The 27,257-nt window shown below is 42.9% G+C and overlaps 1 protein-coding gene across 9 annotated transcripts in view; it reads right to left on the minus strand.

The window, feature by feature from the left end:
* XRRA1 (X-ray radiation resistance associated 1) overlaps nt 1-27,257 on the minus strand; it is a 58,706-nt gene that overhangs the window by 13,373 nt on the left and 18,076 nt on the right. For 5 of the 9 annotated variants that reach the window (XM_046684792.1, XM_046684789.1, XM_046684788.1 and 2 more), the window contains 5 exons: nt 24,420-24,553; nt 15,022-15,150; nt 14,133-14,341; nt 6,235-6,275; nt 2,935-3,060 (listed from right to left, as the gene is read on the minus strand). In XM_046684792.1, coding sequence (XP_046540748.1) covers nt 2,935-3,060; nt 6,235-6,275; nt 14,133-14,341; nt 15,022-15,150; nt 24,420-24,553 — 639 coding nt within the window. Of the gene's footprint in view, nt 1-2,830; nt 2,903-2,934; nt 3,061-6,234; nt 6,276-14,132; nt 14,342-15,021; nt 15,151-24,419; nt 24,554-27,257 lie in introns of all 9 variants that reach the window. The other 4 variants (XM_046684790.1, XM_046684791.1, XM_046684793.1 and 1 more) reach the window with 4 other exon arrangements.

The raw sequence follows: 27,257 nt of genomic DNA on the forward strand, positions 1-27,257 counted from the left end.
CTGGGGAGGAACTAGAGTGTAGACATAAAGCCCTCAGTGTAGGAACCCAGGGAAGGCTGCGAGCTGAGGACAGAGTGGGAACAGGAGAAAACGCTCCAGCACCCCAGCAAGAACCAACTCCATGCTGTCCAAAGGAGATGCGCTTTCAATCCAGAGCCCTAATTAGGTTGAAAGTAAAAGGATAAAAAGAGGTATACTATGCAAATAGTAAACATAAAAAGGCTGTGTATCTATATTAAAATCAGACAAAACAGACATCAAAACAAGGAGTATTATTAGAGGCAAAGCAAGACAGTCATAATAATAAAAGGATCAACACATCGGGTAGATATAAGAATTCTAAATGTATATGTACTTGATCTCCAAAATACATGCAGCAAAAACTGACAAAACTGAAGGGAGAAATAAAGGAATCCACAATCATGACTGAGGATTCTATCTCACCACTCTCAGTAACTGACAGGACAAACAGACAAACAGCAGCACAGAAAAGATCTGAGCGACATGCCCAACCACCTTACCTTAACTAACATCTACAGAACACTGTCCCCCAAACTGACGAAGACACATTTTTTTATCTAAGTGCACATGGAATGTTCACCATGATAGAATATAGGATGGACCATAAAACAAGTTTAAATAGATTTCAGAAGAATGAAATCTTACGGATTATTGTTATTTGACCACAACAGAATTAAATGAGAAATCAACAAATGTAAGACATTTAGAAAAGTCCCATATATTTGGAAATTCAACAACTCAGACTTCTAAGCAACCCATGATGGGTCAAAGAAGAAATCACAACAAAAATTTTAAACATTTTAAGTGGGGCCGGCCCGGTGGTGCAGCGGTTAAGTGTGCACATTCCACTTCAGTGGTCTGAGGGGTTCGCCAGTTCAGATCCCGGGTGTGGACATGGCACTACTTGGCAAGCCATGCTGTGGTAGGCGTCCCACATATAAAGGAGAGGAAGATGGGCATGGATGTTAGCTCAGGGCCAGTCTTCCTCAGCAAAAAGAGGAGGATTGGCAGCAGATGTTAGCTCAGGGCTAATCTTCCTCAAAAAATAAATAAAAATTTTAAAAATTAAAAAAAATAAAATATTTTAAGTGAATGAAAATAAAAACACAAATCACAGTTTGTAGGATGCAGCTAAAACAGTGCTTAGAGAACAAATTTACAGTTTTACATGCTTATATCAAAAAGAAAGGTCTAATCAATGATTTAAAATTACACTACTTAGGAAACTACAAGAAGAGGAGAAAATCAAATTCATTGTGAGTAGAAGGGCAGAAACAGACTTATGAACAGAAATCAGGGGCTGGCCCCGTGGCTGAGTGGTTAAGTTTGCGTGCTCCACTCCGGTGGCGTAGGGTTTTGCCGGTTTAGATCCTGGGTGCAGACATGGTACCAGTCAAAAAGCTGTGCTGAGAGGATGTCCCACATAGCACAACCAGAGACCTACAACTAGAATATACAACTATGTACTGGGAGGCTTTGAGGAGAAGAAGGAAAAAAAAAAAAAGATTGGCAACAGATGTTAGCTCAGGTGCCAATCTTAGAAAAAAACAAACCTGTTTGAGTTTAATTTAAAAAAAAAAGAAATCAGGGGCTGGCCCCGTGGCCGAGTGGTTAAGTTCGTGCGCTCCACTGCAGGCGGCCCAGTGTTTCGTTGGTTCGAATCCTGGGCGCAGACATGGCACTGCTCACCAAACCACGCTGAGGCAGCGTCCCACATACCACAACTAGAAGGACCCACAACGAAGAATATACAACTATGTACCAGGGGGCTTTGGGGAGAAAAAGGAAAAAAATAAATAAACAAAAATCTTTAAAAAAAAAGAAATCAATGAAATGGAAAACAGACAAATAATAGAGAAATCCAGTGAAAACAGCAGGTAGTTTAATAAAAAAAAGTCACTAAAAGTCAATAACTTCTATTTTGGATGAATAAAATAAGAGAAAAGACACAAATTACCAATTTCAAGAATGAAAGAGGGACCCATAATGCATTTTTGGTCCACTGACTTTCTACAAGGGTTAGAAGACCACACAATGGGGAAAGAATAGTCTTTTCAATAAACAATGTTGAGAAAACTGGATATCCACATACAAAAGAATGAGGTGGAACTCCTATCTCACACCATATACAAAGATTAACTCAAAATGGATCAAAGACCTAAATATCAGAGCTAAAATTATAAAACTCAGAAGAAAACACTTGGAGAGTGTAGCTGTACCAACTCTTACCTTAGAAGGAATGTAAGCAGAGTACCTTAAAAGTTGCCTGCATTTCAGACTTAAGTAGGGCTCAATAAGTGGGGTTTACAGGAAGTCAAACAGGACACGGATATCGGAAAAATAAGTTAACACAGCAGATGTTAAGGAGAAACATGTGAAATCTGTCTCATGGACTTTCCATCTGCTGTCCTTTAGGCTAGAGCAAGTCTCAGGTTACTCTACCCTTACTTTTCACCTCACTAGACTCACTGAGATCTTGGCTTCAACACCACTCTCCCGAGACCTTCCCTGATCCCGAATATTAGGTTAGACTCCCCTGTCGTAGACTTCCTAGCACTGTGAATTTCTTCAAAACACTAAGCATGCTTATATTATGATTATTTGTCCAGCATCAGTCTTCTCTATAGGTGACGAGCTCCACAAGCACAGAGGCTGAATCTGTCTTCATGCAGCTGTACACCCAGTGCCCAGCACAGACCCTGGCAAGTGGTAAGTGCTAAATAAATATCTGTGACTGAATGCATGGACTCCTGCCTTGGCCTGGACTCCCTCCACTTCACCCACTCTGAGAATTCCTGAGCCCACATACCTGTAATGCAGGGAATTGGAGGGCTGGCCTTGAGGCCAGAGCAGCTGGCATCCCACCCTCCCATCTGTGCCCCTGAAGAAATAGGGAGAGAAGCAGAGAGTCACCTTGTTGTAGGCCAGGCTAAGGTACCTCAGCTCTGGGAAGGGCGGGGCCAGCGTCTGGTTCCTGGCCTTCAGTGACTTCACGGGAAGAACCTCGAATATGGGAGGAAGTGCACATACCTTGGTCGTCTTAGAAGGAAAAAAAAGTCAAAGTCAAAGTGCCTTGATGACAAAGAAGATGAATGCTGCCAAGGGCCAAAAGACGCTCTGTATGGAGTGTGGTAGGAAAAATGGCCATTCTAGAGAGGCTTGGCCAAAAGAGACCTCTAGGGTCATAAAGGGATATGTCACCAAGGAACCAGAGTTCTGGCTCCAAGTTCTCTGAGGTCACACGGTGAGCTAATTCTTTGGTACCCAAAGTTCCAGTTTCAAGTTCTGTAAGGCCAAAGGATAATATAGCAGTGATGTAGACATCAGAGGTTCTTTGCCCCCACCTTCCACCCTCTGTCCTATAGGAAGTTATCCTGAACTGGCCCAGTTCTACAAAGTTGGGCTAAAATTTCTCCAGAAGGCAAAGGGACAGGTGCTTGCATTGTTAAGGGGACTTTTCCTAGTGAGGAGATGGAGAGGAGGATTGACATGAGCCTTAAACACCCAGTTTGATGGGCTAGCTCACATCCTATAGTGGAGGCTCTTCATTCTAGGATGAAACGAGCTAAGCCCTGAATGACTTGAGGCAGGCCTTGGGGCCTGAATGTGGCATAGTGCATCTGGGTCATTTGCAGGGTCATGGTCTCTCAGCACAACCCAGCCTGCCTCGGGGTCAACATGTTTGATCAAGCAGAAAATGGAAACTGCTGGATTAACCATGCCTAAGTCAGTTCATTCACTGATTCCTTGAGTTAGACGGGACCAAAGGAAATTACAGGGTAGATGTTAGGCTAATGACTGGGTTCAGATGAACTAGATTCTGTTCCAAGCTCCATTAACTGCTGCGTAATCTTGCAAGTCACTTAAATTTCACTTGTTTGTTCAATGAACGTTTGTGGAACACCTACTTTGGGCCAAGTATTTTGTACGGTTCTGGGGTCTAACTTGTAAAGTCACACAAGTGGGACAGGTCAGTCACGGGCAAGAGTAAAACAAAAACCAGTGATGGTGCTTGGGAAGTTACAGAACTCTCCTCTCCAGGTGATCCGAATGCAACCTCCAAGAGGCCAGAGTGGAATGTGGCAGTAGTCTGGTAAGGCAGTCTCCTCAACTGTGCCATTCCCTACTGGAGCAAGGCTATGTGAGCTGAAGGGGGCAAGTCAGACTGGAGCACAGAAAAGAAAAAGCCAGACAGTCAGGCTCAGGGGTATCTAGTACTGTCCAGGAGCATGAGTGTCTTGACCTGAGGGCACGACTGACCCTGTTGGGGACAGAGAGGGCCCTGTCTTAGAGGAGGATGCACCTGACTTTGATAGAGACCACCAAAAGTCTCAACCATCCCACTCCCCTCTACATTCTCAGATGCCAAAAAGCTGGGTTCTGAGCACTGAGCAACCTACCAATTATCTTTCACTTCTGTGGTAGACTATTTAATGGCCTCAAGGCCCTCCATCCCATATGCATACACTTTTGCATGTGACATTGATGTTCCTCCCATTCAGAGGTGGAGTCTATATCTCTCCCACCTTGAAACTTGGCTGGCTGTTGTAAAATAAAGAATTTGTCTGGCCTTTGTCCTGGGTTCTTGGCACTGAGCTTCTAAAACCCTTGGAATTTCCTGAGTGATAGGAATGTCTTTGTTATTCACAACCCCTTGGATCACACCTGAGTTTACGCTAACAAGAAAACTCAGGGCAGGGGCTGGCCAGGCCAGAAAGACAACCATGTGATTTGACAGTTGGGGCTTTGAGGCAGTCTGACCTCTGAGGAGGGGAGAGGGGCTAGAGATTGAGTTCAATCATGTGGCCAATGATGTAATCAACCATGCCTATGTAATGAAACCCCAATAAAAGCTCTGGACGCTGAGGCTCAGGTGAGCTTCCTGGTTGGTGAACATAGCAGACGTGCTGGAAGGATGACACACACTGACTCCATGGGGAAAGGGCAGAGAAGCTCTGCATTGGGACTCTCCCAGACCTCACGTTATGTGTCTTTTCATTTGGCTGGTCCTGATTTGCACCCTTTATAGTAAAACTGTAATCATAAGTATAGCACTTTCCTGAGTTCTCTGAGTTGTTCTGGCAAAGTATTGAACCTGAGGGAGTCGTAGGAACTCCAGAATTTATAGCCAGTTGGTCACAAGTGCAAACGGCCTGGGGACCCCTAAACTTGAAGCTGGCATTTGAAATGAGGGCAGTCTTGGGGACTCTGCCCTTAACTTAAGGGGTCTGTGCTAACTCTGGGTGGGCAGTGACAGAACTGCTGTGCAGTATCATACTGGCCTTATGATTTGCTTTGACCAATAGAGTGTGGCTGAAGTGCCATTGCTCGAATTTCAGAGCCTTGCAATTCGCCCTTGCTCTCTTGGAACCCTGATGCCGCCATGCTGGAAAGAAGTCCAGGGTGAAAAGACCACGTAGAGATGCCAAGCCATGCCAGCAGTCCATGAGCCCAGCCCCTAGCTAACCAGCCAGCTGCATGAGTGAGCTATGCCAAAACCAGTAGAACCATTTAACCAACCCAAATAATTGTGAGAAATAATAAATTGCTATTGTTTGAAGTTAGCAACTGTTGGGTTAGGCAGCAATAGTTAACTGATATAATTTCTCACCTAGTTGTATCTGTGGGGAAGTGTTGTACTGAGCTGCCTCTCAAAGATGCATGTTGGCTAAATATGTGGTTGTACTTACCGTAAATGAATAAATCAATATCTAGGTAGTGCATCAGTCTTTGTAAGCTTGGTTAGTGAGCCTCTACCTTGAGAGAAAAACCAATTTTCTGTGCTGACAAAAATCAAGTGTCTAAGCCTGTGACACCAAGGATAAGACCCCAGTGGAGGTGCATTTGGCAAGGATCACTCGCTTTTGGGAGCTCTTGTTAGGGAGCTGCTGGGCATCATCCTGGCAGCAGCCTCAATTCAATGCCAGCTTGACCACTTGAGGCAGCAACCATTACTACTGAACAGCATCTGAGAATAAGGTAGGCCAGCCTGTTGGCTGTGCAAGGTCAGCAACCTGTCTGTCTAGTCCACTCCAGCACCACCACAGGCCAGCACAGTGCCTGGCACACAGTAGGTACTCATTATTTGTTCAATGAGTGGGCTTCCTCAGTGCGATATATATAAATGCCTTTCATGGCTCCATTAGCTTATTTTTATTTATTAAAATTAATGTTGTAACCCAAGGACACAAATATAAAACAGGCAGTTCCTACCTCTGAGGTTGAAAATCCAGGGTAAGATGAGAACACAACCTCTGAAACAAAAGAGAAACAGAACAAACGTTGCTGACAGCATGGACTGACTCCCAGAGAGGCCAGAGTCTGAGTCTGCCACCCACTGTGTACAGCAGGGTGCCTCCTAGAGGGGGTCCTCAGCTCCACTGCTAACTGGGAAGAGGAGCTGGCTGTGACATCTGTCAGATAATAATCCCTTTGAACTTAGAATAAAATCCAAACTCCTTGGCCAGGCCTCTGAGGTCCTGCCTGATCTGGCCCCTGCCTACTTCTCCAACCTTATCTCATGCTGCCCTGACCCTTACTCACTCCATTTCAGCCACACTGACCTTCTTTCTGACTTGGCAACAGGCAAGCTCTTTGTAGCCTCAGAACTACTGGGCAGTCAGTATTGATCAAAGGCAAACCAACTGAAGAGAGCGATGGATATAAAAGATATTCTGTCAGAGGATTTGAAAATACTGTGTGTTATATTAGTAGAAACAGAATGTGTTAAGAAAATGAATTCAGGAGAGATACCAGCAACGTGGTAGTAAGGAAGAGGCTGCAGAGTGATCTCACTCCTGGGACCATTAGAATGAGGTGAGCCAATAAACAGATGAGTTCAACCTAATAAAGAACAGCCTCTGCTGGGACTGGATCCTGTGCAGGCATCACTCACCTGTGCCCTGGAAGACCACATGGCATAAACAACTTCCTCTACGACAAGGGTCTAGAAAGGAGTTTGGGAAAGGTTTGTGCAAGGAACAAAGGAGTCAGCAGGAGGATGGGCCATGACTGCAAGTGTGGGTGCTAAGCAGTGATCCCCTGGAGAGACAGAGCCCCATATGTGGAGAGATGAGCTGCAGTCCACTCGGCCTGAACGCATGTCCCACCCCTCCCCAAAGTCTCAGGAAGCAGCCCCAGAAACCAGAACTGCATCCCAAGCTTCTGATTGGATAATGTTCAACAAGAAGATGGACAATCAAGAATCTCCTAATATTTGAGGAAAATTAACACTATGAAAAAAAGCCATGAAATATACAAGACAGAAGAACTAGGATGGGAAAAAATCCCACAGTTTATTTAACAGAAAGAATAAAGACTTTAAAATAGAATAATTGGTATCCTCTGAGGAATTCAAAAGGCTATTTCATTCAAAAAACAAAAGCAGGTTATTATGGAAGAGAAGCTATTAACAATTCTGTGATTTTAAAATATGACAATCAAATAAAATATTTAAATGTGCTGGACAGAAAAACAGACCCAGCTGAAGAGCTAATTCATAAAATGGAAGACTGAGCTGAGAGACTCTCTCAGAATGCAGTACAAAATGGCAAAGAAATAAAAAGGAATAGAAGATAGATCCAAAACTTTCAGCATCTGATGGCATTTCAGATGGAGGCTACAAAGAGAATGAAAAGAGGAAAAGAAAATTTCTCCAAGATGAAGGAGACCACACATTTTTGATGGGAAGAACCCTTGAGGTACTTGACAGCATAAACAAAAGAGAGCTGCATACGTAGATGCATCTTAGCAAAATTTCCAAAGGACAAAAGGGAAATCTTAGGAGATTCCAGACAGCAAAAATAGGTTTCCTACAAAGAGATGAGAATCAGATTGGCATCAGACTTCTCTTTGGCAACAATGAATCTAGAGGGCAATGGAGTAATATCTTCAAAGTTTTAAAGGAAAATTATTTTAAGCATAGAATTCTCTATTCAAGCAAATTAGTATTCAAGTATGACAACAAAATAAAAGTAATTTTGGATATTTTAGGGACTCAGAAAATCTACCACATGCAAACCTTCTTTGAAAGAATCATTCAAACAGCAAAATGAAAAGCAACACAAAACAGGAAACTATCTTTGTGACTATGAGAAAGGGAGATACTTCTTAAATAAGAACACAAAGGCATAAAGCATAGGGTAAAATTGGATAGATTTGGTGTTACGGGCTGAATTGTGTCCCCCCCAATTCTTATGTTCAAGTCCTAACCCCCAGTATCTCAGAATGTGACTGTATTTGGAGAGAGGGTTTTTAAAGAGGTAATTAAAGTTAAATGAGGTCATTAAGATGAGCCCTAATCCAAAGTGAATGGTCTTCTTATAAGAAGAGGAGATTAGGACACAGAAAACACAGAGGGATGACTGCGTGAGGACACAGCAAGAAGGTGGCCATCTGTAAGCCAAGGAGAGAGGCCTCTGAAGAAGCTAAACCTGCCAACAGCTTGACCTTGGACTTCTAGTCTTCAGAACTGTGAGAAAATAAATTTCTGTTCTTTAAGCCACCCAGTCTGTGGGTTTTTTTTATGGCAGCCCTAGGAAACTAATATATTTGGCTAAATCGAAATTAAGAATTTCTCTTCGAAATGTGATCTAGACCATTATAAAGTTAATAGTCAGGTAATGACAGAATAAAAGACATTTAAGACGTTAAAACTGTCAAGGGATATTAAATGAAAATTCATAGAAGTTGAAAACCAAATGGCTAAGAAAAATGAAGGAATGCTTAACATCACCAGTAATTAGAAAAACACAAATTAACATAATGAAATATCACTTTATACCTACCAGAATAACAAAACTTAGAAAATTAGAAAGTTGGGTAACACTAAGTGTTGGCAAGGGCGTAGGGAAATAGGAACCCTAACATACTACTAGTGTGTATGTCCACTAGACCCGCCATTTTGAAGAACAATCAGGTGGCACTTATTCAAACTATGTATGTAGACACCCTGTCATCCATCACTCCCACTCCTAGGTAAATATTCCAGAAAAACACTGGCACAGGGGTTAATGTAAGAGATATACACAAGGTTGTTCACTGCAGCACTATTTGTGGTAACAGAGAGTTGTAGGCAACCTATGTGTCCATCAGCAAGGGAATAGACCACAAATGTGGATAGAGCATAGTGTGGGATATGAAGCATTAATTAAAAGCAAGGAACTAGATGGGTATACAGCAACATGGAAAAATCTTAAAATAGTGTTGGGCAAAAAAAATGAAGTAGCAGAATGAGTTCAACAGCATATTACAATTATATAATTACAAACACATTACCCACAAAATAATATATATTTTACAAAGATACATATATCTATGAAAATATATCCAGCACAAGAAGAGATATTTATATGAACATGGGAAATGGGAATAAGGATTAAGGATGAAGAAGAAAAAATAAAATAGGGCAAGAGGAGCTTTGCATAGACTAACACACTGCACCATGCCCTGAGTTGTGTTACTAACTCAACTCTCTGCTTCGAAGTTATACAAACACACACATGACAAGGAATCTAAGAAGGAGGAAAACTGGAGTTATGAGCAGCTATGACAAGGAAACACTAACAGTTTAATCTCTCAGTGTAAAAAATTGTTGATGCATAATTAAAAAAATTAAAACCAACTCAAATTATTAAGGTTTATTACATTAAGGGAAGTGACAGGGGTACGGTGGAATAGATAAACACATGTTAAGATTTTTTTCTTATTAAAGAGGAAAGTTTGGATTTGGTTGGTTCTAGGTATTGATAGACAAAAGTGAGTTTAAACATGTGGATTAAAATTTTTAAGGTAATCATTAGAAATAGAAATGAGATGTGCAACTTTAACAACTGGAGGAAAAAGTGGAATTGAGGGAAAACTCAATTGGTGCCCACAAAAAGGCAAAAAAGAAGGAAAAAAAGCATGGTAAATAGAAAACATGAATTACTGATGGTAGAAATAAGTCAAAACGTATCAACATTCACCATGTGAGTGAATTAAATTCTTATATTAAAAGAAAAAGATCCATATTGGGAAAAATAAGGATTATATTGTTTTTGAGATATCCTAAAATCAATATTCATATCAAATAAAATGGAAGCCCAGGCCAAGGCCAAAAGTATGAATAAGACAAAGTGGAGTGTTTTACAGTGATTAAAAGACACAATCTACCAAGATAATAGTCATGAACATAACAACAGGGAACTGAACCAACTTAATAGTAAAAACTGCCAGAAATGCAAGGAGATACTCACAAATCCACAATAGAGGTAAGAGACTTTAATACACCTGTTTCTGAAGTTAACAGACCAAGCAGACACAAACATAATCTTAGGGGAAATCTGAATAACATGATTGTGCCAATTACGAAAGCTATTACTTTTTACTGCCAAACCTACCCTTCTCTATTCTGCTGTGGGATGCTAGAGCTGGGGCTCTGAAAACCATGTTTCTGCTTTGCCAGCTGGTTTCTGTTAGACCCTGACAGCAGTGGGTGCTGCTACAGGGAGACTGTAAAGCCGGAAGAGGAAGAAGGGGCTTGCTTTCCCTGGGGGTTTCCCCTGGGTTTCCTGTCTGTGATTCCCACGAATGTCACCGGAGTACCGTTACTTCACCCCAGCTTCAGCAAGTCCTTCCCCAGCCGCAGCTGAATCCAGTTTGCATTTTCCAACCTTTATAAACCAGCTTAGTTTTAACTCCCTCACAGATACCAGCACCAACTGGCCAGTATTCTCGCCTCAGCGAGCAGGGTCTCAGCTCCACAAGGCCCATCTGAGCTCAGAGCTACCAGCAGTCAAGCAGCGTCTCCTCCTCAGAGGTCTAAGTTTCAGCTCTAAGGGGCTTCTCCTTCAAGCTTCTACATTTTAATAATTCCAACCTCTTCCCACAAAGAAAACTCCAGGCTCAGATGGCTTCGTGGTAAGTTCTTCCAAAATTTAAGGAAGGAATAATATCAATCTTCTACAAACTTTCCCAGGAAACAGAAAAAGAGTGAACACTTCCAAACTCATTTTATCCTAACAAGAACATGATAACAAAGGAAACTAACACACCCACATATCTCCCGAACACAGATTCAAAAATCCTTGACAAAATATCAGCAAGTTAAATCCAGTAATACACATCATGACCAAGTGGGGTTTATCCTGGGAATGCAAGGCTAAAATCAGTGTAATTAACCATACTAATAGGTTAAAAAAGAGAAATCACATTACCATCTCAACAGATGCAGAAAAAGCATCTGACAAAATTCAATACCCATTCATAACAGAACTCTCAGCAAACTAGGAACAGAAGGAAATGTCTTTAATCTGATAAAAGGCATCTACAAAAATTTACACATCTAACTCATAATTTTGAAATACTGAAAATTTTCCCCCTGAGGTTGGGAACAACATAAGAATGTCCACTAGCACGACTTCTATTCAGGATTGTACTGGTAGTCCTAGCCAGCAAAATAAAGAAATAAAAAGGTATAAGATTAGGTGTAAGATTGGAAAAGAAGAGATAAAATGGTCCTCATTTATAGGTATCATGATTATGAACACAGATAATCCAAAAGAATAATTAAAAATGGTAAGTGAATTTAGAAAGGTTACTGGATACAAGTTCAATAGTCTATGTACTAGCAACAAACAGGTGGGAATGAAATATAAAAAAGCAATACCATTGACAATAGCATAAAAAAAAAGACCGAATACCTAGGAATAAATCTAATGAAAGAGGTGCGTGATCTCACCACTGAAGACTACAAAGCATTCTTGAGAAGAATTTTAAAAGACCTAAAAAATGGGCTATATTATTCTAATGAATTACAAAACTCAATATCGTAAAGATGTCAGTTCTCTCCAAATTGTTCTGTAGGTTCAAAGCAATTCCAATAAAAATTCCAGCAGGATTTTGTGTAGAAATTGACAAGCTGATTCTAAAATTTATATGCAAATATAAAGGCCTTATAATAGTTATAGTGATTTTGAAGAACAACAACACAGCTAGAGAACTTCACTATCAGTTATCAAAACTAGTTATAAAGCTACAGCAATTTAGACACGCACACTGTCACTCGCCTTACCACAGTGCCTCGCCTACAACTCAGTAGGGAAAAAGATAAAGTCTTTTCAATAAATGGTGCTGGGTCAATTAGATACCCATATAAAATAAAGTAAACTTTGACTCTACTTCACATCATACACAAAAATTTTAGACAGATCATACACCAAAATGTAAAAACTAAAACAATCAAGCTTCTAGAAGAAAATATCTTCATGGCTTGAGATAGGCAAAAAATTCTCGAACAGGAAATAAAAAGCACTAACCATCAAGGACTGGTGAATTGAACTTCATTAAAATTAAGAACTTCCGTTCATCAAAATTCACGATTAAGAAAATGAAAAAACAGGCCAGAGACTGGGAAAAGATTTTTATAATAAATACATCTACAAAGGACTTGTATCCAGGATATATAAAGAACTCAAACAAATCAACAAGAAAGAGATATATAACCCAATTTAAATACATGCAAAAGACTTGAATACGCACTTTCAAAAGAGGATATCAAAGTGACCCAGAAACATATGTAAACGTACTCAGCATCATTAGTCTCTTGAGAAATGCAATGAAAACGACAATGAGATACCACTACATACCTAAAAAAATAAGTAAAATTAAAAAGACTGCCATTATCAAGTATTTGTAAGGATATGGAGTAACTAGAAGTCTCATTAATATGGGAATGAAAATTGTACAACCACATTGGAAAAGTATTTTGCGGTGTCTACTTAATGCTAAACATACTTTTATGTTCTATGACCCAGCAATTCCACTCCTGGGCATATATCCAATAGAAACGAGTACTTAAGTCCACCAAAAGATTTTAAAAAATATTCATAGTAGCTTTATCCATAATAGACCCAAACTAGAAATAACCAAATGTCTATCAAGAGTAAAAAGGGTAAATAAATTATGGTATAAATGGAACAAATAGGAGAAATGAAAAAGAGTAAACTATTGATATATGTAACAACATGAATGAATCTCACAGACATAATACTGAGTGAAATAAATCGCACACAAAAGAGCACATGCTGTATGATTCCATACATGAATTTCAAATCAGGCAAAACTCATCCATGGTGACAGAGGTCAGAATGGTGATTAGTCTTGGAGGATGTACTGATTGGGAGGGTACCACATGGGATACTGGAAAAGTTCTATATTGTAATATGGGTGGTGGTTAAAAGAGTGTACAGGGCCAGCCCTGGTGGCCTAGTGGTTAAGTTTGGCATGCTCCACTTTGGTGGCTGGGGTTCGGTTCCCAGGCACAGACCTCTGCCACTCGTCAACCAGTGGCCATGCTGTGACGGCAGCTCACATACAAAACAGAAGACTGGCAACAGATGTTAGCTCAGGGTGAATCTTGCTCAGCAAAAGGAGGAACACTGGCAATGGATGTTAGCTCAGCAAGAATCCTCAGCAAAAAAAAAAAAAAAGAGTGTACATATGTAAAAATTCAAGTTCTACACAAGATTTCTATATTTTACTTCGTTAGTTATTCCTCAATTTAAAATAGATGCTAAAGAAAAGACCAGTGTGGTATTGGCACAGTAATAGATAACTAGACCAGTGGAGCAGAATATATAATCTAGAAATATACTCATGTATAAAGGGATTTGGGTTTATTATAAAGGTGTCATTTCTTTTCTTTTCTGCCTCTGAATGTTCCCTTTTGGATGTGATTCTTGGCACTGTGGTAGCCATCTGGGGACCTAAATGGGAACCAGCCTACAGGGACAGGCAAGAAAGCCAAGGATGGCAGAAAAGTGGATGGAAAGAACCTGAGTCCCTTGAGAACATCAATGTACCCTGGAATTAACTACCATTGGAAAGCCTTACTTCTGAGTTTCTTGTTATTTGAAATTAAAAAAAAAAAATCTACTCAATTAGATTTTAAAAGCATCTTAACTGAGAACCAGTTAGGAGCACTGAAATAATTCATGTGAGACCACCACCTCCCCAGGCCCAGGAGCTTAAGTGCGGCTGCTCCCCAGGGAGTCACAGACTTGCAGAATAAACTCTCAGAAGCTTATTCCCACCAGGGAGCTAGAGTCTCTGGAACAAGAGGCGTTACTCACCTGTCCGGTCAACATCCTTTTTCATGGGCAGTACAGTATAATCCGGTTGCTCATCTGAGGGCTCAAAGATCCACGACTTGGGCTGCAGCGTGGATTTCCGGGGACTCCCCCTGCCTCCAACCCAGTCCCCCGACCCGTCTCGGAGCTGAACCTGCTGTAGGTACGGGATCCGGAAAATCCTGTTTTGGTCCAGGCTTAATTTCTTCAGTCTTCAATTAAGGAAAATGAATACAGAATCACAGCAATAATGACACATCATGGACATTTACCAAGCAACTTTAGGGAAAGAACATGGAATCATGCTTGAACACTTACTCCTCTTGTGTGACCTTGAGCCAGTGACCTACCCTCTCTGGATCTCAATATCCTTATCTCTAAATTGGGGATAATGTTTATTAACCTTTCAAGGTTCCTGTGATGATTAAAGGAGACAATGTAAATGGCCTGGCACCAAGTAGTGGTCAGTAAATGGTAGCTGAATCCAAAGGAAATTTTCTAGGGATCTAAAGTTTAACCATTTAAAAGCCAGCATTTTCATTACTTCAACCAAATAGAACTCAGCAGTTAAACTTATCTTCTGATTCTGATTTTTTTTTCTGTCTCCTCTCTCAGTGTCAGGATACTTTCTCTGGTAATATCTCCCCCTACCCTCCCTTCTCTTTGCCACTTATAATCCAGTTATCTGATCAGAAATGTCCTTATTGATGCCCCACCTGCATGGCTGAGCTCAAGTTCAGAGGGGAGAAATGACTTACCCATGGCCACACAGCAGGGATAAGTGGTGGAGCTGGGATTTAAAGCCAGGCCTTTTGGCTTCCAGAGCAGCAGTCAGGGTGTGAGCAAGGCTGGGGGTTACAGAGGGCCCTGCAGAGAGAGGCTGTGGCTTTACCTCCGGAGCCCGGCCAGGCTGGCAAAGCAATTGGGGTTGGAGAGTTCGTTGTCATCCAGCATCAGTGTCTCCAGCGCTGGGAACCTCAGGATGTACCTCTTGCTTGTCAGCGACGTTACAGATGCCTCCCTGTGCATGCAAAGATCTTGGGTAATGAGCAAGGGCAGGGGACAAGCTCCACTCTCCCCAGGAAGAAACGGAGGACGGGGAATCGATCAAGAGGCCTACCCAGCTTGGAAACTTCTCTAGGGCCCAAGAGAGGTGCCTGCAGAGAGTCACTGGAAGGTGGAATTCCCTCCCCAACTGACCCCTTCTCCAAAGGTCACTCATACGTGCAGTCTTCTGTGTGGAGAAAGGCTACACACATTCGCTGAAGGACTCAGTGAGACCAGGTTGGAGCAGGAGGGGGCACCAGTAGTGCTCATGGGAAATACCAGAGTGAACGAGACATGACCAAGTTGGGGGGAAGCACTCTGCAGGGAGAATACTGCACAACTTTGGATCAGGGCAGACTCCCGGGTATGTTGTGTCACCCCCAGGACTAGTAACCCTGAGAGCAGCAGGAGACAATGCCCTCGGCATGGACACAGCTTTGCCACGGAGTGGGCCAAGGCAGGCTGGCCGCGGTGAGGCCCTCCTCTAAGGTGACTTCACAAAACGCACACATCAGTAAGGAGATGAAAAATCTCTTTTTAAACCCAAACTCTTGCAGACTCCCAGGAACACCCAAGAGTAGAATTTAACAGGCCGAGGTCCTGAATCACACAGGTGGGGCAGGAAGAACTGGTGGCATTTTAGGTACTACCATTAATGTGACTTCATTTGTGTTCCCAGGTGGATGAGGCCTAGGTAATTCTTTTTAAGTACACAAAGGCAGATGACTCAAATCATGTTTTCATTCCTCCCGCCAACTCCATCCCTTCCACACGCCCAAATAAATACATCAACATCCAGTCACAGATAGATATACATACATATAAACCACAAATGTGCATACAACAAGAGGAAGGGAAAGAAACATTTCTTCAGAGCCTACTGCATTCTTGGCACTGTCTTAGGTATTTCATATATATCATCTCTGAACAGCACTGGGGAGGACAGGGATTATCTCCTTTCCAGATGAGGAAACTCAAACTCAGAGTGACTCGCCTGAAGTCTTATAGGTAGAAAGTGGTAGAGCTCAAACTTGACTCAGAACCCTAGGCTCTTTCCTGCAGCACCCACCTCTCACATCATTTCTTCAAGCCCCATGTGGATTAAAGCATGGGGAGATGGAAAAGTAGCTATTGCCTGGGCCAGAGAGAGTGTGACGAAAGTACGCAGTGCGTTCAAAAGTCACAAAGGCCTGTAGCAATACATCTGAAGTCAGGAATATTTCAGAGGTAAATATAGAGAGGGTATATAGTCCTTCACTTATTCATTCACATTCATGAATTTCTTTAACGGACACTTATGGAGCCAGATACTGGGAATAAAAAGAGAAAAAGAAGACATCCCTCACCTCAAGGTGCTTATAGTCTTGCGAAGGAGGTGGACACACTGCACGCAGTGGGACAAATGCTGTAACAGAGGCAGGCACAAAGCTTGGTGGGAGTCACCCACTCTAGTGGGGAGGACTCAGGAAAGGCAATGTTTAAGCTAAACCATGAAGAATGGAGAGAGAATTTGCTGTGTTCTTAACCACTGTGAGAGAGGAAGAGGAACACAGAGAAAAACCATTCCCTTGTGGCTGGAGCTATAATGACTTTAGAAGCTCTGGGCAGTCATGTTTCCCATCATGGGGTCCAGAGAGACACAGGCAGTTCACCTGTAAAGAAAAACGGGGTGAGGCTCAGAGAGGAGCAGCTGCGAGAGCTGAGAGAAAACTTCCGGGCTGCTCCCTAATGCTCAGGACCCACATCCAGTAGGTCCCTATGGCATGACCATAAGATGCCCCAATGTTCTTATAGCAAACCTCTCCTTTTTGTTACTCTAATACTGAGGGACTTCTGTAGATTAGAACCATGGCAGGTGTGACTAAAAAAGGCACAGGTCAGACACAGTTTCAGAAAGAGCCCAGGCAGTGTGTGGGGAACAGGCTTGACATCCAAAGACTAGAGACACTCAGCAGAGAAGGAATGAAGCCTTTAGTCCATGGTATTTGAAGGTCACAGACGACTCTTTTCCTCCTCCTAAAAGGACCAACTTTCATACACTGAATTACAGGAGGGTGCCCCGAAGCTCTGCTGATTTATAATTAATTGACCAATCTTAATTTTACTCCAAGAAATACAAAACAACGAAGAATAAGCCTTCAGAATGTTTCTCCTAAACTCCATAATAGAGAAGCTGGCTCTGTCCTGTCTCTTGTGCCAAGTTATAGTGCTTTCCCTTTTAAAAGTTTCCCCTTAATTATAACATAGAAAAGTTTCATTCTGCCTCTAAAAGAGATGCCTTAAAATAGTGGGACATCCAACAGGTGGATGAGGAGGACAAGACGCAAGGCTTCAGAGGAAAGCACCAGGCTCCTCCACTGAGCCTTTCCCACAGCAGTTTTTGGAGAAGAGCGCTTTGAAATGGCAGGAATCTGTTAGTAGTGGATTTCCAGCTGTTTCAAGTGGTGCTATTTTTATTATACCTTCTCTTGGCAAAAAAAAAAATTAATATCATGTAAAATCTGATAGATTTAACTTAATTTTTTTAGAAGCTAAGAGTATGACCCAGTGGTTGGATTCAGGAATGTGTGAATATTAGAAGCATATTAGAAGCAGCACAGGCGTGAGGATCAGGAGCCCTGGGCTCTGATTCTGGTGCTGCTGCTGCTCTGTTTGCTGTGTGACTGCTAGGTGGTGTCAAGCATCTCTGGGCCTAGTCAGTTCCTCTATCTACATGATGAAAGAGGATTTCTTTTACTTTACATTCTAAGACTTTGGATTAGGCTAAAAATAATGCTCAACAGACTGAACCAAGGGCTGTGGCAAACAAGACGAAATTTAGCAAGCTCTGTCTGTTCAAATGTTAATCAGCTTCTGTGATAAGATACAGACAATCCAGCACGCAAACACAGGATGAGGGCTTAAGACGAGTGTAACACACGGCTCAATAGCTTGCTTGTGTAAAACAGGACTTACAATGTGGCTGCTAAAAAGCTAGTGCTTTTCCAGGTGGCATCATTAGGAATACAGTGATTAAAAAAGGAGGTAACGGTCCCTCTCTGCTCTATGCTGGTCAAGCCTGAGACAGTCGACTTATGTGGTCCAAGGTGGAAAGGGGATAGGCCTAATGGGAGAGCCAAAGTATCAGACGTCAGTCAAAACAAGTAAGAGAGCAGTCTAAAGATGGAGGAGGTCAAATATGACCCCCTTAACTCACTCAGACAGAGATAATAGAGTCATCTATCCAGAAATGGAGATGCGAACGTTCAGAACAGGTGCGGTGTATTGTGAAATAGAAAAAAGTGAAGAGAAAAGAGGCTAGAGAAGTAGGCAGTCAGGTCATGAAAAGCCTCGTGATCAACGTTAGTGGAGTTTATCTTTAGAACCCTGGGAAGCTGCTGAAGGACCTTACGCAGGGTGGTGATAGAACCAGATGTGCATTTTAGAAACATCACTCTGGCTGATGGTAAGGAGGATGGGTTGGGAGGTGAGAAACTGGAGGCTGACATCAAACAGGAGGATAACAGAAATGGGAAGTACAAGTCACAGCATCAGGTGACTGAATGGATGGAGTACAGGGGGAATTCAAGCTGATGCCCAGGTTTCTAGCCTGGACAACTGCACAGCAGATGCACAGCAGCGCCTGTCACCGTGGGCAGGGACACAGGAAGAGGAGATTTTGGAATGGGCGTGTGTGTGATGAGTTTGGCATGATAAGTTGGGTATACGGACTTCTAGTTCAGAAGACAGAGGTGAGGTAGAGAAATACCTAAGACTTGGGAAAGGATGAGACTACTAAGAAAGAGTATAAAGATAAAAAAAAACCAAAACAGTGGGTTGAGAGTGGACTACTGAGGATCACCAACACTGAAGAGGTGGGCAGAAGAGGAATCCACAGAGGACAGTGAATGTGGACAGATGAGGCCTCCTAGCCTTCAAAGCACAATGACTTCAACTGACACTCTGATGTAAGCAGGAGCACATTTTATTCTCCCCACCTTATATGCAAAGAAATAGAAGTGTAGAGTGGTGGCATTTGCTTTACTTTATGTAACAACCCTTTCTACTGAAAACAACTAGACTGGTGAATGAAATATAAAAAGAAAAAAGATCTATCATTTAAAAACATGTCAGAGATGTCAAAACAGTAAGGAAGTAGTATGTCAAAATCTAAAATCAAGAGACAGAAACTGAGCACAAGAAGCCACCTTTGCCTTGAGGACATTTGCTGATCTTGTTGAAACAGACGGTGGAGCACGTAATTGGAGACCCCCAGGTGAATCTGGGATCCTAAAGAGATATACCCTCAGGAGAGACTGAACCAGAACTAAACCCATTCTCCTCAGCCCAGGGCCAGGGGATAACTGCCTTGGAGTGAACAGAGAAGGAGAGCGGGGCAGGGCAGGCTGGTCCTCTTGCAAAACTGCAGCCCAAATTCATATCATCAGAAACTATCCAGCTAGTTTGGTTTAGTTTAAAATGGTTCCATACTGATTGCCCCTCGGCACCTGGCCAAAATAAATGGAAAGGTTCATGGTACTGCAGACTAAATACCGTGGGCCAACTCTCCCCTGAGTGAAAGCTAGAAAATCCAGACAAAATCAATGTATTTAAAACAATCTTCTTCAAGGCATCTGGGAGCTAACAAGCTGTGAAAAATTGGGGGGCCAAGATTTGGGAGAAGGAGGAAACCAAAAGGGGTTCATGCAATATTTTGGGCCATTTTCCCCTAGGGCTGTCTGCTGACTCCGAAGTAGCAGAAAGGCTGAGAAGCTGAGCAGAGATTCTGACAATTTGCTAGTCCGGGGGCCAAAAACTGGAGTCCAGTGCGTGCCGCAGAAGGGGAGCCCTGATAACCTGCCCTTGCTTCAAGTTAGGACATTGAAGGACTAAATCCTACGAGAAAGTGTGAACTGGAGACAGTGTGGTGCTTGCAGAGACCGAAGACTAGCTTCAAACAACTTTGATTTCTATAACTGAATTAAGATGATTTGGAATTGTTAGCGATCTATACAATCAAAAAACTCTAGATCTGGTGAGGAAAAAAAGTGATTTGAGTTCCCAAAAGGGAGAGTCATGGCCTCTCATTCAGTTTCCTAACTATTTACATTTAAATTAAAACTAATTAAACTTAAAACTAAAAATTTAGTTCCCCAGTCACACTAACCACATTTCAAGTGCTCAATATGACTAGTGGCTACTATGTCGGACATGCAGATATAGAACATTTCCAGCATTGTAGAAAGTGCTGGTGAACCAGTGCTAAACTAGGACTTTCTAGAGGATTACTAGACAATGTCAGACAATATCTGCAAATTGGTGCTAATGTCTGGAGATATGAAAAGCACAGTGGTCTATCACTCAAATTTGGGGATTACGAAGGCCAGACAGATGGAAGAATGGAAATTTAGCTTGTGAATGGACTCAGTGAAGTCATAAACCCACTTTGTGGTTATCTCCCCAGCTCCTGAATGTATAATTACTACAGACATACTAAGCAACTGACAGAATAACTACATTTGTTTACTGACCCACAAAGTGAGAGCTATTATAGTAGGAAGGGCCAAATTGAAGCCCCAGGAATTTTGCTTCTACAACAGTAAACCAAAAATAATTCTCCATCCCTGAGGTAACTGCAGAAATTACTGCCATCACTAAAGACTAGAAAGGTACAAAGATAATGAGTCCTCTGACATTCCTGTTTAACTTGTTTATCTGGCTTGTGCAGAAGACAGGTCTTGAAGAATGATTTTAGATTACTGTGAGCTTAATCCAGTGGTGATTCCAATTTCAGCTGCTGTTCCATATGTGAACTCTTCTCATGATAGCAAATCAACACAGCCCCTGGGACTTGTGATAAAGCTAAGGACCTGTGAAATGTTTCTTTCTCTTTATCAATGAATGAGAATTCCCAGAAGCAGTCTGCTTTTGCCTGACAGGCACAACAGTACACCTCTATCCTCTTCTCTCAGGGCTGTATCAACTCTATAGCCCTATCATAACCTATTACACAGGGGTCTTGATTACTTTGGTATTCCACAGAACATCACGTTGATTGGACCTGATGGGCGGGAAGATGCAAATACTCTAGATACCTTAGTAAGATAGGTGTGTGCCACAGAATGGAGGTAAACTCCTCCAAAATTCAAGAAACTGCCACCTTGATTAATTTCCTTGATGTGGAGCATGCTGGAATATGCCTCCAATGTGAAAGACAGAATCCTTCGCTTTGTACTGCCTGTTACTAAGAAAAAGGCATAACGCTTTGTTGGCCTTTTTGGATTTTGGAAGCTGCACATAAAGCATTTGTGCTGTCCTGATCCATTTACTGAGTAGCCCATAGGCTGCTAGTTTTGTGTGGGGCGCAGAGCAAGACAAGGCTGTGCAGCAGGTCCAACTGTACTGCAAGTTGCTTTCTGGGCATTATGTCACTAGGCATATGACTCAGCAGGTCCAACTGGGCTCTAAATGCCTAAGGCAAATAGGCGTGCTGTATAGATAGGGGTGCTGAAACCATCCATCCTGGTTTTCAAGGACAGTCTGAGTTTTCACCTGTTATCCCAAAATAATTAATAGTATTCCATTTCCTTCTCAACTACGTCCTGGCTCAGATGATAAGTTACAGGGTCACTCTATGAATACAGCCTTTTGTAGGCACCAATTACAGAATCATCTCTGAGCAAAGCTATGCTCTATTATGCAGATAAATATTTTCCTTTTGACAGTTTCTGGCTTACTACTGAGTGATGGAAGAGACCGAATATCTGACCACACTAAGCGACCACACGACCTGAGCTGTTCACCACGGACTGAATGTGCAGCAGGACTCCCACATCAAGTGAAAGCAGGACTGGAGATCGGACTCAAGCAAACCTGGAAGAGGTCCCTGAATGAAGACCCCTCCGAGCCCTCCGATGCCTGCTCCTGGTGTACCGCTCCCTCTCCATCAACCCACAACCGGGGTCCTGTGACCAGCTGATGTAGGAGAAGCATCTCCAGCTGGGTTTACAAATGATTTTGCATTATACGCTAATACTAACCAAAGCCTGACTGTTACAGTATTATAACTCCATACAGAGGTGGCTCTGAAAAGGCAGGAGAAGAGAAATCCTCCCTACAGGTAAAACTTAGAGCAACAGATCCGATTGTTCATTTTGCTTGGTTGGCGAGATAGCTAGAATTTCAAGTCCAGGCTGATTCATGGGCAGTGGCTAAGGGTTTAGTTGAAAAGTCAAAGCTTGGAAAAAACAATGTAAAGCTGCTGACAGGGAGATCTGAGGGGAAATGATGTGACCGGACCTCTCCGAATGGATACAGAGGGGGAGGGTTACTTGTGTCCCATGTGAACGCTCCCAGAGACTATCCACTGCAGCCAAGCCTCTCAGTGACCAGGTGGACAAGATGGCCTAGTCCATGAGTGTCGGCTGGATACCCCGGCACTTGCCAAACAGCCTTGGCAGCAGGGAAGGAGGCTACACACTTCGTCACCAAAGCAGATCTGGCCACCACCCCGAGCACCCCACCTGCCAACAGCAGAGGCCAGTGCTGAGCCCCCACCATGGCACCATTTCCAGGAGGATTGGCCGGGCATCTAGCAGGAGGACAACTACAGCGGACACCTTCTTCACAGCAGGAGCAGTGATATTTTCCTCACTGGAATAAATACGCATTTTAGATACAGATTTTCATTCTCTGACCACAATGTTCTGAAAGCATCACCATCTGTGAACTCACAGAATGTCTTATTCATTATCCCGGGACCTCACATAACATTGTTTCTAACCATGGACCACATTTCATGGCAAAGAAGTGCAATAACGTGCTCACAGACATGGAGTACTCCATCACGCAGAAGTAGCTGACCTAATAGAATGGTAAAACAGTCTTTTGATGATTGACAGTCTTTTATTTATTGCACTAACTAGAAGACCACCCCCTGCGAGGTCGGGGTGCTGATTTACAGGATGAAGTATCACATAAACCAGGAACCAATAATGATGCTTTTTCTCTCACAACCAGAACACAAGGGTCTAGGAATTAACGAATGAAAATGAGAGTAGTTCCTCTTACAATTATACCTAATAATCCACCTGCAGCATTTTTGCTTCTCATTCTTGCAACTTTGAACTCTTCTGAGTTAGAAGTCTGAGTTTTCTAGGGAGGAATACTTTTACAGAAGACGAAAGAACAATTCCACTTAACTGGAAGTTGAGTTTGCTACTGGCCACATGCGTTCCTCATTCTACTGAACCAACAGGCAGGATAAAGACAGGTGCACTATATCGGCTGGGTGATTGATACTGTTTATCGAAAGTAGATATGACTGCTGTTATGCCTTGAGGGCAAAAAGGAATATGTTTGGAATCCAGAGGATTATCTGGTGTTCCTCTTAGAAGTGTCATACCCATTAGTCAAAGTTAATGGAATTTTTGCAAGATGAAAAGAGTTCTGGAGAGGGATGGTGGCGATGGTTGCACAACAATGTGAATACTGAATGCCACTGAACTGCACACTTAAAAATGGTTAAGATGGGAAGGCCTCTGACAGGGAAAGGAGGGGGGTCTGAGCTGGGCCTTGGAATATGGACAGATTCTACATAAGAAGAGAATGTAATGGTCACAAGCATGGTCTCTGGAGTCAGACGGACTTGGTTCAAATCCTGGCCTGCCACTTACTAGGCTTTGTAACTCTGGGTGAGTTATTTAACCTATCTGTGCCTTAATTTCCTCGTCTATAAAACGGAGATAATAATAGGACACTAATAATAATAGGGTTGTCGTGAAGATTAGATGACTTAATACACATTAAGTGCTGAGAACAGTGTCTGGCACATAGTAAGCACCACATATGTGTTATTATTATTAAGAGAGGAAGGACCAGTGCATTCTAGCTAGAGGCATGGCCTCAGCAGGTGTACAGAATGGGAATATGCAAAATTTATTTAGAGGGTTTATGAAGGGGAATAGTCTGGCAAGAACCATATCCACAACTTACCCATGACCAATCAGAGGCAGGGGGAGTGACTTTCCAGCACCTGTGTCTCTCCTAATGGTACCCATCTGAGGCCTCCTCATCCTTTGGGGCCCTGCTTCCATGGCTGCTTTCTCTGGGAGCTACGGTAGGTGGCTTTCTCCCTGCTTTGAGCACTCAGAGCCTATCTTCACAGCACTTCTGAGCTGCTTTGGACTATTCCCTTGGATGCTTGCACCCAGACAAAGGCTCATGAGGGAACACATGGGACGGAATCTGGGATCTAGAACTTACTGCTCTGTGACAGCCAAATTGGGTGGCAGGGAAGTGAGCCCATTGCCTGTGAGCAGCAGAACACGGAGGTGTGGCAGAATCCCCAGATCACAAATGGCCTCTGCAGTCAGGCTGTTGAAGGAAAGGTCCAGGAACTATGGTGCAAAGATAAAAGATGGGGCACTTTGCGTGACAATAATGCTTGTACATGAGGTGGGAGCTAGCTACTTTTTTTAACTTTCTGGTGGCCCCATCACCCACAGGCTAAAACCCTCCTGACTCCACATTAACATTCAAGGTCTACTAGAGTCACTTCCCAACCTATCTGCCAGCCTTAGCTCCCACTACAAACCTTTGTGCTGCTGGCCAAAGTGACTCCTCCCTGTTCCCTGCCACCCCCCCACCTAGAGATCTCTTCTTAGCTTTTCACTCAACCAGGAATGCCCTTTCTCCATGCATCTGAATCTAAGCTCCAAGAGGCCAGCTCAAAAGCTGCCTCTTTATAAAATCTTTCCTAATTCCCCAGCCAGGAGGAATCTCTCCTTCCTCTGACTTTGAGTGCTTTGTTTAGACTGCTCTGGGGGATGTCTCACAGTTGGCTAGGTTATCTGGGATAGGTGGATCTATGCCTGAGGAATAGGGATACTGGTACACGGATGTGCCTTGCAGAGTCCAGGCACACACTGGTGGACTAGACCATAAACTCTCTGAGGTCAAGGGCCATGCCACTCTGTCACTGTATCCTTATAACTTAGCATAGGACCTGGCACATAGTAGGTGCACATTAAAAAAGTCAGCTGAAGTGAACTGGCTTATGAGGACAATGACCCAAACTATCATCTCAACATCAACCACTTCCTAACTGGCCACCTAGATTCAAAAGATAGTTGATTGGGATCAGGGGACCGACAAATCAGGAAACTGGGTTTCTCTCTGCAAAGACACAGGCAACTAGGATAAATGACATCAGCCCAGTCTTTGCTCTCTCTCTTCTGAGCCTCTCCAGACACTCACTTTAGCTCTTATGTACAAGTCTGCTCCCTCTAATCCATTCTTCATACAGCAGCCATAGTGGTTTTTTTTTTTCCTTCTTCTTCTCCCCAAAACCCCCCAGTAGACAGTTGTATATTCTAGTTGTGAGTGCCTCTGGTTGTGCTATGTGGGACACTGCCTCAGCATGGCCTGATGAGCAGTGCCATGTCCATGCCCAGGATCCGAACTGGTGAAACCCTGGGCCGCTGAAGCAGAGCATGAAAACCTAACCACTGGGCCACGGGGCCAGCCCTGCTGGTGGTTTTTCTAAAACACAGTTCTGACCCTATTACTCCACAGCTCCAAATCCTTCAATGGATCCCTATTCTCCATAGGATAAGCTTCAAACTCCTTAGCAAGGCTTCCAAGGCTCTCCACGGTCTCTCTCTGGTTACCTCTCCAGGCTTATCTACCACTACAGTCTATTGTGTCTCTCTCCATCTCAACCACACTGAGCTGTTTCACCACTGTTCTAGCTCGGCAGCTCGCAAACCAAGGCCTGTAAGCCAAATCTAGCCAGCTTTGCATGGCCCATGAGCTAAGAATGATTTTACATCTTTTAATGGTTGAAAAAAATCAAAAAAATAACATTTTGTGGAAATTATGTGAAATTCCAATTTCAGGATCATAAAGTGTTATCGGAACACAGCCGTGCTCATTTGTTTACAGACTGTCTATGGCTGCTTTCCTTCTACCACAGCAGAGCTGACTAGTTATGACAGTTATGACTAGTCGTGACCATGTAGACTGCAAAGCCTAAAATATTTGCTGTCTAGCCCTTACAGAAAAAGTTTGCTGACCCTTATTCTAGCCACTTTGGCCGTTTAATGTTGGGTCCAAATTTGCTTAGACTTCAGGGCAGCTCAAAGAAATGAATAGTCTTAGAATCACAGGTCACAGAATTTCACAGCTGGCCCAGAATTTACAAAAGGGGAAACTTAAATCCCAGAGAGGGCAAGTTACTTGGCCAAGGAGGCACGCCAGGGTGGTGGCAGGACCGAGACTAGACACAAGGGCTCCTGAGTTTCTGGCCACGGCTCCGGCTGACCCTTTTCCAGACTTGTCTGCAGAGAATCAAATCATGGCGAAGTTAAGTTTTTCTAAATTGACTCCTGAAGAATTCTGCTTTGGGTGGCAGCCTTCCTGGCAAACAAGGACAGAAGATTCCTAACCTGGCTACTGCCTCTGCTGACTCACGTCAAGGTTTATTACACGTCAAGGTATTCATTACCGTGAGCTGCAAATTCAGGACATTTGACAGGTTTATCCTTCTTCTTAGTGAGCCCTTGCAAATCACAGAGAGATGAAAACAAATGATTCGCCAGGAGATTTCCTCTTCTCATTTATATCCGGCATCTTGACTTTGGTCTGCTCTCTTACGTAAATAAATTCCCTTGGGTGAGGCCTTCCAAAAAGCCAACCATGATCAACCAGTAGATCCAAGCTAGTCTACTGTGGGGTCAGAGTCTGTAGTCATATCCCCTCACCACAGCCCACTGGCACTTAAGACAGGGGTTTGAAATGGTAGGAGTGAGCAAGGCAAGATGTCTGGCACAATGTATGACACACAGGAGCTCAATAATGACTTTTAAAAAAAGTAAAAAAATACGTGGAAGTTCATTAGAAGCTCCCACGCCTGCAGGTCAAGGAAATGGCTCCCTGTATCTCTAGGAATCTGGAACCTGTTTCCCACTGCCTATGCTCAAATGTAACAAAACGTGTTTTTAACAAAGCACAAAATTGCTTCATTTGTTGTAAATTTACTCTCTCTTTGTTTTATTGAACTTTCAAGAGCTTTGCTTCCTGGACAGATCTCAGGACCACTTC

This window comes from Equus quagga, chromosome 14, assembly GCF_021613505.1.
Source record: "Equus quagga isolate Etosha38 chromosome 14, UCLA_HA_Equagga_1.0, whole genome shotgun sequence".
NCBI classification, from domain to species: Eukaryota; Metazoa; Chordata; class Mammalia; order Perissodactyla; family Equidae; genus Equus; species Equus quagga.